Genomic DNA, 21523 nt, shown 5'->3' with positions numbered 1-21523 from the left:
CTGGCTAAAAGAGTGACATAAAGCACAGGAGTCCTGCAGGTGTAAAGGCCCCAGGCAGTAAACACAAGAAGTGTGACCATCTGTCAGAGACATTTTCTGACAGCACGAGTCACACTTCTTGAAGCCTGAGACCTTCACTTCTTTAGACATAGTATGCCTAAACACACAGACACACAACAGTCACACAGTTAATTAAACAGAAATAAATAAAACTTACAGACACTATCCCTGACAGGAATTAACTGGGAGGGAGGCTTGAGGCCTTAAGGGAGAAAACGATCCCTAAGTTAAAGATAAAAAGGGAAATAGGGTAAAGAGACTAACTAATATATAGTTTAACTCAATAGGAGATTATTGGAAAAAAAGGGGGGAGAAAAACCCTGACTAAACTAGTAAATTTTTAAATCTTTACCTGAGCTGGCAAAAAGAGACCTCTTTGCGAAGCAGCAAACGAGATCTGAGGTAGTCCCGCATTGCATCATGGGATATAGGGTTGCCTCGAGCTGGTAAAGGAGTTCTCAAGCTAAGCAAGTGCCGAGTCAGAGCCGAGGATCGGCTCCAAACCCATCCAGCAAGAATGAAGGCGAGATTGACAACTTAACATCACTCATTACATCAAGTTATGATTCCCCATGATATTGCTGTGGTGATAAGGTATGCCACAATTTTATTACCCTGCAATATAACTGAATATTAAATATTCTAAATTATGTTGTACTATTTTCATGTAGAATGACTTTTATTTACTGAATGTTGGCAGATACCAGTGTCTTTAACTAAAGCACATTATGAGAAAAATGTAAGTGCATTTTATAATTGTGTACACACAGTAGTCAGATTAAATTTCAGTACTGTAGTATGGCACATGAACTCATGAACCTTGATGCCTACTACTGTGGGAAAGTCAGACAGATTCTGTGTCACTACAACTGCAGACTAACTGCACTGAAATATGAAAGGATATACCTGAAGTCCCAGTACTGGTAATCCTTTGCTCAGCACAATTATCAGGCAGCAACACCAGCTATACAGGACATGTCCTAAGACAAAAGGGAAATGTAAGTGCATCCTAATGTAGAGTGTAGTACACACATACAATGCAACACAATCATACTTCATTCCTCCCCTAGTGCTCTGGCATGAAGGATATTCCACCAATGGAAGTATCTCCAGCATCACCATTCTGATCACTATTCTGTTATCATAGCAAAATAGCCTGAAACAATTATGAATCACTCCCTGACATGATAATGGAGTACAAATCAGAAAAGACATGCCACCATCCCCACTACCTTTAAGTACAGTGCTACCATCATTGATGGAGCAGACTTGTTGACATAGTACCTGTCAATAGTGGGAAATCTCCTATTGACAGCTGCTATGATAATATGAGAAGGAGGAGGTTTTATGCTACAGGTACCTTTAGAACGGAGTATAATGTTTTCAAAATAGCTGAATCTGACTAGCAAACATACACCTAGCATAGATGGTGACTGCCTGTAGAAATGGTATACTTTCAATACTTTGAGCCCCATAAAGGAGAATGATTATTTTAACAATGCTGCAGTCCTTGTTAAGTAGAGTATAAAACTCTTTCTGGGGATAGCTAAAACAAATAATAGCAGAGCAATATCATGTACAGCAGCGTACAGGTACTAATGGAAGGGATGCATGATAGTTGCACTATGAATTGACCCTGATGGCTGCAGCAGGAAAACTGCTGCACAAATAGGCACAAAAAGCAGACAAGATCTTCTCCAGTACAATAGATCCACAGAAGGTTCCAAGAAGGGTAGGCAACCGATCAGATTAGTCACTACGTATGGCAATAATACAATTTGGTTCAGACAAATAGTTAACAAACATTGGAATATATTACAGTCAAACCCATTTCTTTTTGACATTCTTCCTGATACCTGCTCTTTTTCCTATCGTAGGGGACGCACAATCCAGTCTAACTTAACACATTATAAAAGGTATACACCAGGGATCAAACATCAAACTACACTGTTTGGGGATGCTTTAGTTGGTTGTTACCCCTGTGGACACTGCAGTTTATGCCAACATATTTGGAAAACTAAGCAATTTACTAGCAAAAATACACCCAAGATATTCAATATAACAACTTTTGGCAACTGCAGTTCAGATTGGGTGATATATTTGGCCCAATGTTCTTGTTCAGCTTTCTATGTAGGGCAGACTTCCAGGCCCATTAGAATCAGAATTAGCGAACACCTCAGTTCAATCAGAAATAGAAAAATAACCAATGCTTTATACAAACACACTCAACAACACATAGGAGCTTCATTTAAGTTTATTATAATAGACAAAATACAATTACACAGGAATTTCAAGATGGGATGGCACACCAAACTTAACAACATGGAACATAAATGGATTACCACCCTTGGGGCTTTTTTCAAACCAGGATTAAATGAATATCAAGTACATGAGGGATAGTCCTTAGGTGCCCCACAGGAATGATAAAATCATAATAATATCATCAGGAAGTTAAATATCAAATTATTTGATATACATAGACCATACAATAATAGGCCAATACACAAAACAAAGAAGGGGACAGAAAAATATATATATGCATATATATATATATATATATATATATATATATATATATATATACGTATATATTTATCTGTATATATTTTCATAGGTAAAGAAATAACACATGATTTTGGTCCGCAATTCATCTAGCAGTCATATTATAACCCTCAACATTTAATAATTAAGACAAACAATAATATGTTTTTTGAATATATAATAATTATATGCATATTATTGTTTTTTGCCCCTTATTATTATATAAATATTAATTACTTGGGGCCACAGTTGAAATTAGTCTTATCAAGAAATATATTTTGAGTGGTTATAATATGTTCATAATACTTGTGTAATTATCATGGGCCTTAAAATACATGTGCAATGAACATAGGCCAATAATACATGCTTTACAATATTATTATAATATATTTGTAAGTAGTAATCAATTATAAGCATGTTAATATGGGCAATCAATATGTTTTATCATGTTCAAGAAATGATTTTCATTTATACTCCAACAGTATAATACAATGCATAAGCACTCTGCATAGAAACATTAGAATGGACAATACCACTTTAAGGTGTGGGTATAAAACATGAACCAGGATGCATTATGGTTTTTTGAAATTCAAGCTTTTGATTAAGTCACATTGAAAAAGGCTTTAACAGCCGAAACCGGTTTGTACAACAATAGTAGGTTGATTTTGGCAACCTTCAATAAATGTAATTTTATCCTGCTGCCACTGAGTGCTGGTCTCTTTTTGGATTGTCTATTGTTGGTTTGGACCGTGCACCAACAGTCCTACGTGCGTGCCTTGAGGTGTTGCAGCAGGAAAACTACCATAGTGCATACATGCATGCCACAGTCAAATGAATAGCTATACAGAGTGCAATATGCTTACTGTTACAAGCTTACAACAACAGAGGATTACACCATGCCTGCATGGCAGGATAGCATTATATGTTAGCTTTATTGTGTACATAGGTAGGCCATGACCACACCCCACAGGGTATTGATAGTGCTTGCTAGGTGCTTACCTCCTCTCCTCAGTTCTAGGTAGGTGCACAATACTCTACATATCATTACCACAATTCATGTTTATGAATCGAGATAAAGTCTGTAGTGCATATACTACACATCATGCACACTTACCATTTAAAGGACTGTGCAATGTTTATGAATAAAGTGGAGAGTGGAGGTAAAAAAAGTATTCCTCTTCCTACTATGGTTAGGATACCCAAGAATTTTCCAAGATATACAATTTCCTTCTCAGTTAAGACCTTCCACATATCTAACTGGTTGAACTCCACATGTGATCAAAGTATAACTGAGCAAACTTCTGTGAAAGTAACATTCATAGATGCTTTTGCTTAATCATTTGTGCTGGAATAGTATATTGTTGCTTGGAGATTTTTTTAGCAAAAGTATCATTACTTTTGATGAAATGTTCAATATATGCATTACTTTATTAGCATGAAAGAGAATTTGTATACTTGATCTTATTAGAGTGACTCTCAGACATATAATTTTGGATAATATTATTGATACCTGACGAAGCAAACAGTTTCTCCATATTAAGTGAATCAATGTAGTATTGTAGGATTATAGATTAGTACTACGCTAACTGCCCTTGTGGGCAATTTTAAGCCTAGCCAATTACGCCATGTAAGAATCAAACCCTGTACCTTGTGTCTATAAGGTAAACACCTTAACCATTATATCAGCCTCCCACTCTGTGCCACCTTGTGGCAAGCCCATACTTATTTTTCCACAATTCTGAACTTATAAATCAAATTTCCAAATGTTTGTTTTTTTTTACTAAATCTCCTGCTTTTTTTTCTGTTTGGAAGATAACTGCATACATTTTCCTTAATATAGGACTGGGTACGTAAAGAAACAAAGTTGTATTATCAGTTAATCTTCACTATTCAAATTCTCTTTTTCCTCTTAGAAGTATGAACTGCCACCAGAGTTGACTGGACTTGAACTGTCTGTTTTTAGAGAGCACAATAATATACTCATTCCTGTTAATATATCTGACGAGGAAATGAGTAACTGGCAGGTAATGTGGATTTTTATGTTATTTAAATGTTAAGTAAGTAATACTTATCCTCAACTACATGTTTTGTGTTTGCCTTTTGTGGTTGAAAGTTTTACACTGAGATTTCATTAAAGAATACTTCATAAAGTACTGTAGGTGCATAACATACAGAAATGCTCCTCATACCTCAAAGCCTAGGTTCCACATATTGTTTTTGTAATCACATACACATAAAGCACAGTAGCTCAGTTAGATATAAAATGTTCTGTTTGCGTCAAAGCATAAGGTCCAGATATTGTTTTTTTTTTTTCTAATCACATAGACTATGTAAGTAAAATAGTATATATCCACACACAAGAGAATTACATTGTAATTAAGTGGTACATCATTTTGAATGTTGCAAAGACATATCTTCAGTCAAAGTTTGGCTACTGTGCTTTTGTTTTGCTGATCCATTAAAATGTTCACAAACACAGTCAGCTGTTATCATAGCCAAAATAAAATGTATGGTGCCAGCTATTACTATATTATAAAATTGTGATGTGAATTCATTATGATAACACAAAGAAGCTTCAGCTACCTTTCATTTTTGCACACACCAGAAGACCAGCATGTACCATCATTATTTTCAAATGAATGCTTACTAGTTTTTTTCTGGAACTTTCTGTACTGAATTATTAGGATAAAAATGAAACAGAACTAATTTTTTTAAGAAATAATACCTAATACGTCACTATAAATCAAATACAATAATACAGGGCATATCACATAACTCCCCAAAAATAATTCTGTATGTAACTCATCTCACCCACAGCCCACTTGCTCAGTTCTTTACTGCTAACCATTTTCAAGCTGCCTTACATAAACATTTACAGAGTGTGACTTTGCTTTCACTTTGACTTGTCTCTGACATGTCTCATGCCATTATTCATCTATATGTGTGCAATGTGGTAAGACACATTTTTGTTACTGAACTGGCATGTAATTCCTTTCATGTTCCTATTTTGATGGCTCATTTGTAACTTGTAAATCTCTGCACTATGTAGCTATGTACTTCTTGATTGCCTAGAACAGTATCCTACTTCCATTATTTATCCATCTTGTTTTACATATTACATCAGTTTGAGCTAAAAAGCCATGATTTTATGCTCGTTTTGCTTCAGACTGGTTGCACGCAGCTACCATACCAGCCTGTTCTGGTGCTGTTACCAGTTAAAAGTGATAAGTTAAGTGAATATATTGTTTAATAATCTGAAGCCCCAGCTCCAAAAGACTTGCTCTCAGTGTAAGTAGTCAGAGGTGTAGCTGGCTCAACTAGTATCCTGTACTGGTCTCATTAACTTGTCACATACCTTCTCAGCACTTCAAGTGAAGAGCAAAAAAAAAACAAAAAAAACCCAGAATTCTCTCTGCATTACAGCAGAAAATCCATGCATACATTACACTCCAGATATGGGAAAGTAGGAATTACTACATTCAGACCTGCACTAACTGTTCAAATCTCAGGAACTCCCTGCCACCTTTCTGATGCCATTTTTATTTGTAATGCATGCAGAAAATGTGAAATATTCTAAAACAGTATTTTTTGGAAGGGCTCTAAGTCTGCTACTTCCAGATGTTACACCAGCTCGGAGAAAATGCATACAGAGACTGGGAAAGTGAGGAGCTAGAGTGTAAGCAGCCCCAGGTAGAAATGGAGTTAGCTGATCTGAAGCAAAAGGGATAGGACCTGGTCCCCCTCACATTTGTTTATATATCACAACACTGTGGTATTGTCTATGATTACTAGCAGAGGGCCTGAAGTCCAAAATGGTTTAAAGATTTGACAGCATTTATCAATAACGGACCTCCTGAGCGAGAGCAATTGCACGGCTCGAAGCAAAGATTCAGAAAAACATTCAGTGAGCCAGCAAACTGTTGCCTGAAAGAAAATATATTATATAGATGTAGAAGACATAAAAACAACAAACAACCAGACCGGTTTCAGCTGGAACAAGAACCACAGCCTTCTTCAGTGTAAAATCAAATAATCAGATGTTGCTGTTTAAATACATATTATTGAAAGTTCATTGGTTCAACCTAAAATTGTTCATTAGACCAGGTGGGAATAATCCACCTAATTTGACAATCCACTTTTTTGCTTTGGAATTTAGAATAGAGTGCCAACCTGTTTTGTTGAGTTTGTTACCTTTTATAACATCAATTACCATAAAGGAAAAGTTTGCAGTTTTATGCAACAGATGATGTTTGTATAGAGCATTATTGACCTTTTTATTTTTTATATTACTAACATGTTCAGATATTCTTAGTCTAAGGGGACGTGAAGTTTGCCCAATGTAGAAGGATCCACAAGTGCACGTAGCCAAATACACCAACCAGTCAGTGCTGCAGTTAGCAAAAAAATTAACATCATAAACTGTAGCGGAATTCCGACTGGTAAATTGTTTTGATTTGCTTACTTTATCACAATTAGTGCAATGACCGCATGGAAAACAACCAGTCAGAGGTTCCCCTGTTAGTGTAGTCTGTAGTTGCTGAGACTGCCTACTGTCATGAGAATGTTTATAATGATTGAAACAGCCACCTAAATTCTTGCCTTTTCGAAATGAAAACAGACATCTATCTGGTATAATGTTTGCCAATTCTTGGTCACATTGTAAAATGTTCCAGTGTCTGTGCATACTGTGGATAAGGGTGTCTGAATTTCTGGCAAATGTAGTTACAAACCTGATGGGTTGTGATACCGTGGTATTGTGCTCTTTGTAACATAACAAATCATCCTGCTTGAGTGTGTCAACCAGATTGCTGGCTTGCAGAACATGCCCCATCTTGTAACCCCTGGATCTAAATCTGCTTGTAAGATCTTTTCTTTGTTCCTGAAAAGAAGTTCATCAGAACAGATACGCTTCATTCTGATGAATTGAGATTTAGGAATGTTCCTGGCAATGTGTGGTGGGTGAAAGCTGGTGGCATGGAGGATGGTATTGTATTCAGGATACTTTCTGAATACCTCAGTACTTAATGTATGATCTGGTAGTCTATTGATCAGTACATCCAAAAAGGTAATGGTATTAACATCATAGTGTACTGTAAACTGAAGGCCCCATTTGTTGTCATTGAGATACATTGGGAAATCAAATAATTGATGTATCTCTCCTTTCAATACCATCCAGCAGTCGTCCAAATAACGTCTCCAGATATCAACATTTTCAAGAAAGATGTTGTTAGGGCTGTTGTAAATAATATCCTTTTCAACAAATGCCACAAACATATCAGCATAGATTGGGGCAAATGATGCTCCCATTGCTGTACCCTTTGTTTGCCAATAGCAAATGTCTTGATAGAAGAAGATGTTATTGGTCAGGACATGTTCTGCAAGACCGACCAAACACTGGTTGAAATCAGGCTGATATTAGCCGGCCAACTCCAGCCAATAGGCCAGGGCCTCCAAGCCTCCATGATGAGGAATGTTACTGTAAAGGACGCTTACATCAAGTGTACACATTAACCAATCTGGTTCCAACTGAGTGTCTGAAATGATTTGTAAACAGTTGGTAGTGTCCTGTAACCGTGATCGTACTAAGGATAACAAAGGCTTCAGTTGTTTGGTAAGATATAACGATAATGGTTCAGTGATGTAACCCTTCCCTGAAACAATGGGTCTCCCTGGAGGATTCACCGGGTCCTTATGTATCTTAGGTAAAAAGTAAATGTATTGATTGGCTGAGTCCTGAATCATGAGCTGATGCATAACGTCAGTGGGAATAATGCCCTCGTTCCTTGCACTCAACAAAAAATCATCAATCTGTTTTTTGAACCTAAATGTGGGATTGATCGCCATTTCAGAATAATATCTGTTGTCAGAAAGTTGTCTTTTGGCCTCATTGTCATAATCCGACCAATTTAAGATGATTACAGCCCCACCTTTATCAGCAGAAATTATGCCTATGTTGCTATTGTTCTGTAACTCCTTGATTGCTTATTGCTCAGCCAATGTAATGTTGTTGGATTTATACTGTGTCTTGGACCTAGAAAAGTGTAGATCTCTGAGTATGCTATTCTGAAATTGATGTACAATAGGGTGCATAGGAGGAAGAAAACATGATTTGTGATAAATGAATTCATCCTGACTGTAATTATTGTCCATATCACCAAAATGCAACTTCAAATTCAACATTCTACAAAAGGACATGACATCCTGTGGTAATACATCTTCAGATTCCTAGAAACCCAGTATAAATGTAAGACCTTTATTAAGAACAGACAAATGTATAGGTGACAACACAAAGTCTGATAAGTTTAAAACATTCACATTAGGCATCACATTTACTTTTGCATTGCTAATTTCAGTAGGATCTGTATGCTGTTTATTTTTCTTGTGTTTTCTCCCCCTCGTTGATATCTGGGCCTAAAGGGATAGATGCTGGTATTCTTTTGGGGGACGGTGAACCTGATGCAGCCTGCAGATCACTGTCAGTACAGGAAGAAAGATCATCGGTAGATGAACCAATATCTGGGGTGCGATTTGTGAGTATAGACCTAGGTATTTTCCTTTTGGGGGTTTGTGTTGGATGTGGTGTGAATCTCACGTTTGTTGGTGTTGCTGAAAGGGTTAGTACTTTGATAATCCAATTGGTCTCTGTTAAATTTCTTAATTTTTCTCATTTTCAATTGTTCCTCCAAATTGTTTAAATCTGATGCCACTTTGGTCAACTGTTTATTAAAGAATGTTTCCCCTTCAAATGGTTGTACATCATTAACTAGTTTCATGACTGCACTGATTTCACGATCGATAACTCGATCGTGAAACTTGGCTAGTGCTTCAACAAAAGACATAGTAGCCTGTTGCTGAATAGCTGCCCATTGATTATTGAGCTCCTCATCAGCTTCCCCCACATGAGGTTGTACCATAAAGGAAAATTTTGCAGTTTTGTGCAACAGATGATGTTTGTATAGAGCATTATTGATTTGATGTTACACTCTGTTTCACATCCTGCTGGGGGCCTGTGTACCTGATGCAGACTGCAGATTATCTCTGCAGTCATTTATGTTTTTTGATCACTGTTGGTTTGTTTGGTTACCTCACTGGATTTATTTTTGGAGCTAACCTGACTGCTGGACAAACCTTGACATTTTTATGCTGGATTTACCATCTTGGATTATATATATGTTCCTGTATTTTTGCAGTTTAAAGGTACCAGTCGCTTGTTTGCGTTTTTCAGCGCCATTTTATGCTGTTATATGAATATACAGTTCTACGGAGGCATCGCTTAGTATCTTCATGTAAATGAACAAGTCTACTATCAACGTTTGGGCTCTTTTCATCACCCAATGGGTTTGGAGCTGTTTTTCAGTGGACCTGGTTCATTTGGGCTGCTTTTCTCACGGGAGCCTTCCATATATGAACATTTGTGTTTATATCAAAATTAAGGTACTGCTTTTTCTCCTTTTTTTACCATACCTTTTGGCCCTTATTTTGCCATTTTTTTTTCATTTTTAACTTTTGCTGTGTATAGGAAGCTGTGTTTTTCTACAAGTTCATGTGGATTTATCACTGACCAGTTCGTTCAGTTTTTTATTGAAACGAACAAGTTTGTTATCAGCATTGAGGTTTTTTTCATCACCCATTGGATTTTGGAACCATTTCACAGTTGACCTTGTTTATATGGGCTGCTTTTTATGGGCGCCATCCATATGTGAATATTTCTGTTTCATTTAAAAGCCAAGGTCCTGTTTTTTCCTCTTTTTACTTCTGGCCTTTTCTTGCCATTTTTTTGCATTCCTTAACATTGGCTGTGTATAGGAAGCTGTGCTTTTGTGGGGAACAGTTCATGTGGATTTACCATCACTCACCAACTAGTATGAAGTTTGCTCTAGCGGTCGCATGACTTACACACTTTGATTATTTGCTTACCTATGCCACTGATCTACAAGATATTATTTTTCATCTTTACCCTACATTTTGGACTAATGGTTTTTTCAGTGTGTATCACAAATTGCAATTCAGGGATCAAAACTGTTTGTGCGGATTTATTACCAACTGCCAACCATTATTGGATGACCTGGTCATATCTGATGTGAAAAATATATTAAGAACTCAGCCTTTTGCAGGTTCGGTCCTGGACAATTTCTGCCTGGATTTTTTTCCAATTGAACTTTTAATTCTATTTTGTACCAGTTGATTTATCACTGTCCATTATTGGATTGTGCAGGACTGTGCGGGACCAGTTGTTATTTAGTTGTTGGTTACCAATACATTTGTACCTTTTGATACTGCAATTTTTTGGTTTCTTTTTATGGCATGTGGATCTTTTGGCTCACATGATTAATACCCAGCAATGGGAATTTGGCTATGAATAATTTTGCTTACAAATATATTGGTTACTTGAACCAAACACATTCAATCATACTATATATTAGTCAGGCATACCACATTAACACCAAGCTGGGGATTCTTCCATCTATGTATAGTGTTTCATGGATATAGTGGCTCAACAGATGGAGTTGGGCCTTATCAATATATTTTTTTCTAATTAAACTCTGGCTTTTAAACATCAGGAGTTAAACCACTAGGTCTAGTCAAACTATATCTATTTGTCATACATATGAACATTGGATATCACAATTGCATGGAATATTTGCCAATATAGGGTTTACATTTGATCCTTATACCAACAGCAATCAGGTACTATATTGATTCCTATTATATAAGTCTTTTTCCTCCCAGGTCCCCCATTTTTGTTTGTTGGATATCCCAGCGTACATATATTGTACCGGTTTCGTGACTGCATTGATATTGATAAGGATACTTGCATTCTTTATTGTAGCTATTTCTCCCATTGATTATATTTCTCACCACATGGTTGAAATCACTCGAGTTCTTCTTAATATTAATCACATGTCCTAAGCTAGATTCTGGACATTATTCAGATCTTCTTATTGTGAATTTGCCAATTTTCAAAAATTTTTAATATATCATACAGCTATTTCTTTTTTGATTTTCTCAAAGAGACGTAGCCTCTTGTACATCACAGTACAAGTTGGCTATTATTGTCTCTTTTCTTGTCAATTGGTCTATGATGGTTCATTTTCTGACGTAGCATTTCCATCTTTTGGATTTTGGCTATTATTGTCTGTCTTTTTGTACCAATTATTATATACCATTGTCTTATTTAATCCCCAGTTTTTATTTGGTACCTAACTTCTTACATTGACATTGAGATGGATCTCTTAAGTTTCGGCTCTGGTCTGTCAGCAGACAGGGAAGACCTTGGGGCCTTTGGATTAGGTTCTTGTACACCAAATGTCACTACAGGTGAGGCCTTGGGCCCAGAAGCGACATGTGGAATAGCTTTTGATCAGTTACACAAACACCTCAAATCCCTGAGATCCAATGTTTGGCATTCAAAATTGTTTAAGGCTTATATTGCCAAAAACATAACACCAAGAGGACTCAGAGTGAGAATACAACCTCATGTGGGGGGAGCTGATGAGGAGCTCAATGATCAATGGGCAGCTATTCAGCAACAGGCTACTATGTCTTTTGTTGAAGCACTAGCCAAGTTTAACGATCGAGTTATCGATTGTGAAATCAGTGCAGTCATGAAACTAGTTAATGATGTACAACCATTTGAAGGGGAAACATTCTTTAATAAACAGTTGACCAAAGTGGCATCAGATTTAAACAATTTGGAGGAACAATTGAAAATGAGAAAAATTAAGAAATTTAACAGAGACCAATTGGATTATCAAAGTACTAACCCTTTCAGCAACACCAACAAACATGTGAGAGTCACACCACATCCAACACGAACCCCAAAAGGAAAAGACCTAGGTCTATACTCAGAAATCGCACCCCAGATATTGGTTCATCTACCGATGACCTTTCTTCCTGTACTTATAGTGATCTGCAGGCTGCATCAGGTTCACCGTCCCCCAAAAGAACACCAGCATCTATCCCTTTAGGCCCAGATATCAACGAGGGGAAGAAAACACAAGAAAAATAAACAGCATACAGAGCCTACTGAAATTAGCAATGCAAAAGTAAATGTGATGCCTAATGTGAATGTTTTAAACTTATCAGACTTTGTGTTGTCACCTATACATTTGTCTGTTCTTAATAAAGTTCTTACATTTATACCGGGTTTCTTGGTATCTGAAGATGTATTACCACAGGATGTCATGTCCTTTTGTAGAATGTTGAATTTGAAGTTGCATTTTGGTGATATGGACAATAATTAGTCAGGATAAAGTCATTTATCACAAATCATATTTTCTTCCTCCTATGCACCCTATTGTACATCAATTTCAGAATAGCATACTCAAAGATCTACACTTTTCTAGGTCCGAGACACGGTATAAATCCAACAACATCACATTGGCTGAGCAACAAGCAATCAAGGAGTTACAGAACAATAGCAACATAGTCATCATTTCTGCTGATAAAGGTGGGACTGTAGTCATCTTAAATTGGTCGGATTATGATAATGAGGCCAAAAGACAACTTTCTGACAACAGATATTATTCTGAAATGGCAATCAATCCCACATTTAGGTTAAAAAAACAGATTGATAATTTTTTGTTGAGTGCAAGGAACGAGGGCATTATTCCCACTGACGTTATGCATCAGCTCATGATTCAGGACTCCGCCAATCAATACATTTACTTTTTACCTAAGATACATAAGGACCCGGTGAATCCTCCAGGGAGACCCATTGTTTCAGGGAAGGGTTACATCACTGAACCATTATCGTTATATCTTACCAAACAACTCAAGCCTTTGTTATCCTTAGTACGATCATGGTTACAGGACACTACCAACTTTTTACAAATCATTTCAGACACTCAGTTGGAACCAGATTGGTTAATGTGTACACTTGATGTAAGCGCCCTTTACACTAACATTCCTCATCATGGAGGCTTGGAGGCCCTGGCCTATTGGCTGGAGTTGGCTGGCTAATATCAGCCTGATTTCAACCAGTTTTTAGTCGGTCTTGCAGAACATGTCCTGACCAATAACGTCTTCTTCTATCAAGACATTTGCTATTGGCAAACAAAGGGTACAGCAATGGGAGCATCATTTGCCCCAATCTACGCTGATTTGTTTATGGCGTTTGTTGAAAATGATATTATTTACAGCAGCCATAACAACATCTTTCTTGAAAATATTGATATTTGGAGATGTTATTTGGACGACTGCTGGATGGTATGGAAAGGAGGGATACATCAATTATTTGATTTCCTAATGTATCTCAATGACAACAAATGGGGCCTTCAGTTTACAGTACACTATGATGTTAATACCATTACCTTTTTGGATGTACTGATCAATAGACTACCAGATCATACATTAAGTACTGAGGTATTCAGAAAGTATCCTGAATACAATACCATCCTCCATGCCACCAGCTTTCACCCACCACACATTGCCAGGAATATTCCTAAATCTCAATTCATCAGAATGAAGCGTATCTGTTCTGATGAATCTTCTTTTCAGGAACAAAGAAAAGATCTTACAAACAGATTTAGATCCAGGGGTTACAAGATGGGGCATGTTCTGCAAGCCAGCAATCTGGTTGACACACTCAAGCGGGATGATTTGTTATGTTACAAAGAGCACAATACCACGGTATCACAACCCATCAGGTTTGTAACTACATTTGCCAGAAATTCAGACACCCTTATCCACAGTATGCACAGACACTGGAACATTTTACAATGTGACCAAGAATTGGCAAACATTATACCAGATAGATGTCTGTTTTCATTTCGAAAAGGCAAGAATTTAAGTGGCTGTTTCAATCATTATAAACATTCTCATGACAATAGTCAGTCTCAGCAACTACAGACTACACTAACAGGGGAACCTCTGACTGGTTGTTTTCCATGCGGTCATTGCACTAATTGTGATAAAGTAAGCAAATCAAAACAATTTACCAGTCGGAATTCCGCTACAGTTTATGGTGTTAGTTTTTTTGCTAACTGCAGCACTGACTGGTTGGTGTATTTGGCTACGTGCACTTGTGGATCCTTCTACATTGGGCAAACTTCATGTCCCCTTAGACTAAGAATATCTGAACATGTTAGTAATATCAAAAATAAAAAGGTCAATAATGCTCTATACAAACATCATCTGTTGCACAAAACTGCAAAATTTTCCTTTATGGTAATTGATGTTATAAAAGGTAACAAACTCAACAAAACAGGTTGGCACTCTATTCTAAACTCCAAAGAGAAAAAGTGAATTGTCAAATTAGGTGGATTATTCCAACCTGGTCTAAATGAACAATTTTAGATTGAACTAATGAACTTTCAGTTATATGTATTTAAATAGTAACATCTGATTATTTGATTTTACACCGAGGAAGGCTGTGGTTCTTGTTCCAGCCGAAACCGGTCTGGTTGTTTGTTGTTTTTATGTCTTCTACCTCTATATAATAAATTTTCCTTCAGGCAACAGTTTGCTGGCTCACTGAATGTTTTTCAGCATTTATCAATGCCACCATTTCTTCATCATTTATGTGTTTTAATTTGTCCTGCTTTTTCCACAGGGCCTGAACTTTCAGCCCCTTGAATACATATCCCCAAGCAAAGTATGAAACATCTGTGGTTACAGATGGGAAAAGGTTGACCTAGGTTGAGCAATGATGGATTCACTCACAAGAGTAAATTATTTTTTACAAATGTCTGTCCTGCGATCTGAAATGATAGAGGCTGCTGGTGTTGGTCCAAACTGATTTGATGAAACATTGTATTTTTCCTGGCCACAGGAATCAGGTGATTCTGTTTGCAGAATATCACAAACTATTCCTTGTAAGATTCCACTTTTATCCTGAGGAATAAAAGCCATTGTGAGAGATATATCCAGAAGACATCCCACAAACACTATCCTGTGAGATTCAATGAGAGAAGATTTTTCAATATTTATCTGAAATCCCAGACAGAAAGAAAATTTTTTTTCCCTCAAGCCAGAGATTTCTTGACAATTTGTAAATTAATATGAAAAAGTAATAAATATGGAACATAAATAAATAAATAAATAAATGTAAATGCCTTGCAACCCGCAATGGGCTATTACAGGAACAAGACACTTTCTAAACACTTTTGGAGCTGTTGGCAATCCAAAGGGTAAAGCACAGAACAGAAAATGTAAACAACAGGCAGAAAAACATAAAAAAAAAATTAAAATCTTTGAGAACCGGAATGTAATAATAAACATCTTTTACATTCAGAGTTACTAGAAGACTGAGAGATGGATTGAGAGGCAAGAGAGACTGTAGAGAGAGCATTTTGAATATTGGAATTTTCACACTAAGATTTAGGGAAAAAATGTCCAAGACAGGACTCTAGGTTCCTTCTTTCAGTTATACCAGAAAGATTCTTGAATAAAAACTCAACAGTTGGTAAGAGAAATATGCTTTATATCCCCCTGAGATAGCATCTGATCTAGGAAAGGAGGAAACAGGGAGTTTTGATTGGACGGATGTATAGAAATCACTTGAGTTGGAGGAAGGGAGTTGTACTGCCAATGGTACGCTTTTAGAATGATTTGCAGAATCCAAGTGTCTGAAGTAGTCTGGTGCCAGACGAGGAAGTGAAAACTAATGCTGAGAAAGTGTTACTGAAATGCCAGGGTGGGGAAAGAGAAAACACGATGGGGCATATGGTCAATCAGTCATTGTAGACTGTCTTTGGTTTTCGTAGAACCCTCCTTTTTTTTTGAAATTTCCTGTCACTGTTTTCTGAAATTGTGTTTGCCTGTATATTGTTGAGATTTTTTTGCTCTGTTTCCTATAAAACTAACCTGAATTGGAATGAAAAGCTTTATTATATTCTGGCATGGAGGCTAGAAAAATTGGGTAACCCCTTGAATTAATCTTTCTATTTCATCAAATTTTTAAGGACCCCAGAAGAATTCAGCAGAGGCAGGGCAAAATAATTTGTCTTTATCAAGGGGACCATTCAGATGTTTAGTTTTGACATCCTCTAGTAAATCCTGAGGACGGAGCCAGGCAAATCGTCTCATTAATGACCCAATGGCAGTTGTTTTAGAGACAGCATCAGCAGTGATATTTCAAGGAGTGTTTGGCTACCTGAGACACAGAAGACATTAAAGAAGTCAGAGATGACTTAATCTCTGAAGAAGGAAGGTCAGCAATTAGCTTTCTCATATTGTCAAAGGAATCCAACAGAAACTTAGATATGTAAGTCAGACCATTAACTATTTTGAAAGCTAACGTGAATGAAGAATAAACCTTCTTCCCAAACCTGTCAAAGGCTTTTCCATCTTTGTCAGAAGGAATATGGTTAGCTGCCATAAAGTGTTTGAAAATCTGAAAGAAGTTTGTATGCAATTTAGGCTGAAAGCCCTTAAACTGTTTATTTTGGTTTAACTAAATAAATACATTTATATCACCCTGGACATTTTGGTGCTTCTTCCTTGCATTGGCTGGTTGGTCCTCGATTATCATTTGGTTTGTTGTTTGGTGTCAAGGTTTCTATCCATTTTGGTTCTAGGTGCATAGCAAAACCTAAGAGTGGCACTCTTTCCTCCTGTTTAAAAAAGAAATGTCTGAGGTAAAATATTTTAGTGATAACCACCAAGGACACTAACCCTAACCCCTAGCAATAATTTTTTACAGAAACATTAAACTTTTCCTCACAAAAAATATTTCCCAAGTGGAGAGTTATCTGCCCAAACTTAAAGAAGTGCTAGCTGACCATTGATCTCTCAAAGCCACACCAAAAAGCACTGTTCTATGGTACAAAAGTTCTGAAAGATTGGCCACTGGCTTTATACCTCTCGTCTCAAGCTGTACAGCAGTTAAAGTGCATGCAAAGCGCCCTAAAGTTTTGGAAGCTGGCCAGTTATCCAGTTCTTGGCAAGGTATGTCCCATGTAGCCTAGGCACGGTTAGCATTGTCGCCTCACAGCAAGAGGTTCTCCAGTTTGATTCCTGGCTGGGGTGCCTTCGAGTCTGCATGTCCTCCTTGCATTCACATGGATTTCCTCTGAGTGTTGCGGTTTCTTACCACATTCCAAAAACATGCATCTGGATTGTTTCTCCTCGGGCCTCCACTGAAAATGCGCTCTGTCCCAACTGGACTTTCCCAGTAAACAAATGTTAAATAAATTTCCACTAGTTCTCTGTTTATATTCTTATTTCTCAAATGAATGCATTCTAAATGGTAGGTCAAGTATATTTTTGTACTTACTGACTGTTGTATCATTCTGCTGTAAGGCATCTTTAGGCTCATATGCAACATGTAACCTCTTATAAACTACAGAAGGAGGCAATTCTGGGCACATTGTAAGAGTCACCAGTACATGTAACCCCTTATAACCTATAGAAGGAGGCAATTCAGGGCACATCGTGGGAGTTACTAATACATGTAACCCCTTACAAACTGCAGAAGGGAGCAATTCTGGGCACATCACTGGAGTTACCAATACATGTAACCACTTATAAATTACAGAAGGAGGCAATTCTGGGCACATCGGGGGAACTGAGAAGAGCACTCTTGGATAACATCAAAGACTGAAGCAATACTGATTTCATAAACTTTAATTATGCCCTGATTTAGGCATGGGGTCCATTCCTGTCAAGGTATGTAAAAAAACTAAGCATTTGGAGGAATTAAGCCGACAGAGATCCTATAAACATATCACATGTAGCAAGGGATTTTTAAGTATGACCTGTCTGACATAACATCAGGTTATTCACACCAAACAGACAGAGGGGTATGAAAGGAGAGACAAAATCAGCAAGAATTTGAGAGCATTATTACTGGAACTGAATTCATCCTTCAGTTTTAACAAAATCTTACTAAGATGACAAAGATATATAGTCTGTATCTTATATATCATGGAGAAAGGTAGGTCAAAAAAGAAAAAAGAAAACTGGGTGCACACATCCCAGGTTAAACAAATGCTTACTTATGGTGTAGGCAATGTGGCTAGGACTGGAAAAAAAGGTAGTGTAAAATTCTCAGGACATAGAAAAATTCCTACCAGGGTGTTAAGACAGGCTCAGTGGGTGGTGACCGTCCTGTGGTATAAGGAAGATATGATACACAAAAAAAAAAAAAAAACCACAAAAACTGACAGACCACTTAAGAGTCACAGAAATTATAAAGTGAGCTGTTGAGGTTAAGGCAGAAGTTATTAATAGTTACTATTATGTAAGAAACCCAAAATTCCCAGGCAGAGGATATATAACAAGAGTAAGAGAGAAATATGTGGAAAGCAAAATACCTGCACATGAAAACTGTCAACATCTACTGATAAAAATTAAGACTTTTAATACAGCAGATAACGAGAAACATCATCTAGATGAAGAAATACTGGGGCAGCTAGAAAAAGAAGCTACTTAAGATGTGAGAAAATATAAAGAACAAGTTTTTTGAAAGGTATAAAAAAGAAACATGAATACAGGAAAGAAAAAAAAGATCTGCATGGGTGTGATATTTATGCTTCAAAGAAAGTCAAATTAACTAATACAGTCAGTATAGATAGAAAGATATTTAAAAAGAATTACAGGCAAAGACATCTAAATATAATAAATTTCACAATGCAAACAATATAATTAAAAATGGAAAAAAAGGTGAAACTACAACTTTGAAAACTGAAATAAACAATCTGGACAAACAAAAAAATATAGACATTTTTTATAAAGATATTGAGCATAATGGGAAACAAATTTATAGCTACATAAGATGTGGAAGGAGTAAAGATATGCAAATGAATAACCTGTGTGTAGATTCTAAAATTATTCCCAGACACAACAGATTATAAATATAAACATATTTACAAAATCTTATGCAAAACAGTTTAGCAACACAAAGGGGTGAAAAGTTGTTCTAGTGATATCCGGGTAACCTTAGACACTGGAATCAAAATAGGTTATTATGAAAAGGAATTATGCAAATTAGATTCAAACAAAGCATTGGTAGGAGACGGAATAAGTAATAATGACAGGAGAACACTTCAGCTAGAAATTACAGTACTATTATATCTATAATTTACTAGGTCATTTAAAATTGAGAGTTTCCTCAAGATTGGAGACGTTCTTATTAAACCTGTTTTTCTTGGAAAGGGGAGTAGGACAAACCCAGAGTCACAGAAACACTTAAGTCTATTTTCATGTCCTATTAATGTCACAGACCAGCTTAAGGCCTTGTGTGTGGGTTGCACAAATGGAGTTTGACTTACAGATATGGAGCAACTCCATCAAGGCTGGGTCTGAGATAGCCTTGTATGCCAGACACAGGTCACGTCTGAGCAGTCTGTATGAGATTGAGTAGAGGGACAGGGCTTTTAGCCTATCTGTATAGGTGTTTGAGATGGTGGATTTTCCTGGTCAGGAACCTCTGTGGTCTCACCAGCTGCTGCATGGCTTGGCAAGGTACATGCCGAAGTGGGCATTGTACTTGATAATGGGTCTGATAAGGGATGAGTACAGGGATGTTAAGACCTCCTTGTTCCTGGATGAAATACCCTTACTTATGAGGTGGGCCATGTAGAAAGCCTTCTGTACAATGGAGGCAACTTACTGCTCAAAAGTCAGGTGGCTATCAACCTGGGTGCCCAAGTCCCTCATGACTGATTGCATGTTTAGTATGTTGTTATTAATATGAAAATTAGTTGGGACACCATTTTTCCCAAATGGAATAATGATACATTTCTTGGCATTCAGTATGAGGTCATGCTTCTGGCACCAGTCATTAGTATAGGTAAGGCCCTCTTGGACGATGTTCACATCACTAGGGGAATTTAAGACAGTGCCCGGTTTGCAGTCATCTGCAACCTTGTTCGGCCACAGACCACTGGTTTTGGTTTGCACCTCAGAAAAGTATATCCCAAACAGTAGAGGCCCAGAGACTGATCCCTGGGGTATGCCACTTGTTACAGTTCTAGAGGTGGCTTCCCCTACTTTGACTGAGTGGGTTCTATCAGTGAGCCAGTTAGCTACCCATCTGGTAACATACGGGTTGATGCCTAGCTGGAAGAGTTTATCCATTATGTCCGAGTGGGGAATAGTTTTGAAGGCTTTGGCTAGGTCAAGTTACATGGTCCTCGTCCATGGCTTTGGTAAGTGTTTCAAAGAAGTCGACCAAGTTAAACAGGCATGATCTCCCTTTGACAAAACCAAACTGTATGGGGTCAAGCATTTGGAGTTTGCCAATGTCCTTGTTTATAAGGTCCATGATTCTGTGTTCTATGGCCTTGCAGATCAGGCTAGTTATGCTGATGGGCCTATAATTGCCTGGGTCAGTGGACACTCCACCTTTGTGTAGAGGGATGACAGTGGCTGTCCTCCATTCAGCTGGGATGAAGCTGGTGTTTTGCCTTTGAGAGGGCATTAAAGACCTACTCCCTGGTGATGGGGGGGGGGCAGGTGCTGGGGATGTCCTGGTTTACTGACAGGGGGTGAAGTTTTCACTGAACATGTCTGCCAGCAGGTTGGCTATATCTAATTGATTTATATTTGTGTTGCATTAAATATTAACTGAACTGGAAGTTTTAAACTGTTTTTTCAGTTAGTTCCCCACCCACCCTCCCTGGTTTTGTTTTGGTGTTAATCTTGGTGGCTTTGAAACTGCCTGCCCATCTCATTTGCTCACTCAACTGAGTGCAGTGAGATCATATTCTGATTTCAGGCACTCCTACTGTGTACAAAGAGAGCATCTGGGAAAGAAAGAAAAAAAAATTAAGCTGTTTCCTGCCTTTCCTGTAAGTGGTCTAGACTGTTTGTAGGCTTCTGAGCCCCGAAGCCTTTCTGTGTTGGAGGGAAGCCTTCTAGCTTAATTTTGTTTCTTAGAACTAGCCAGTTTTCTAGTTTCAGCACACAAATCTGTTTCTTGGAACTCAGTACTTGTTCAGAACTTGTTGTAAGCACTAAATAAGCTGCAAATTATTAC

The 21523-nt window shown here is 37.4% G+C and overlaps 1 protein-coding gene across 2 annotated transcripts in view; it reads left to right on the top strand.

Annotated features, from left to right (window-relative positions):
* The window catches only part of LOC122798561, a 1002482-nt gene that overhangs the window by 700570 nt on the left and 280389 nt on the right, over nt 1-21523 (top strand). Inside the window, exon 5 of one of the 2 annotated variants that reach the window (XM_044067614.1) lies at nt 4515-4625. The exons of the other annotated variant lie outside the window; for it this stretch is intronic. Coding sequence (XP_043923549.1) covers nt 4515-4625 — 111 coding nt within the window. The remainder of the gene's footprint in view (nt 1-4514; nt 4626-21523) is intronic. 2 annotated transcript variants of the gene reach the window in all.

Source organism: Protopterus annectens, chromosome 3.part1, assembly GCF_019279795.1.
Source record: "Protopterus annectens isolate FY-2018-M chromosome 3.part1, PAN1.0, whole genome shotgun sequence".
Classification (NCBI taxonomy): Eukaryota; Metazoa; Chordata; order Ceratodontiformes; family Protopteridae; genus Protopterus; species Protopterus annectens.
The sequence above is the reverse complement of the archived record's forward strand: the minus strand, read 5'-3'. Positions and strand labels throughout refer to the sequence as shown.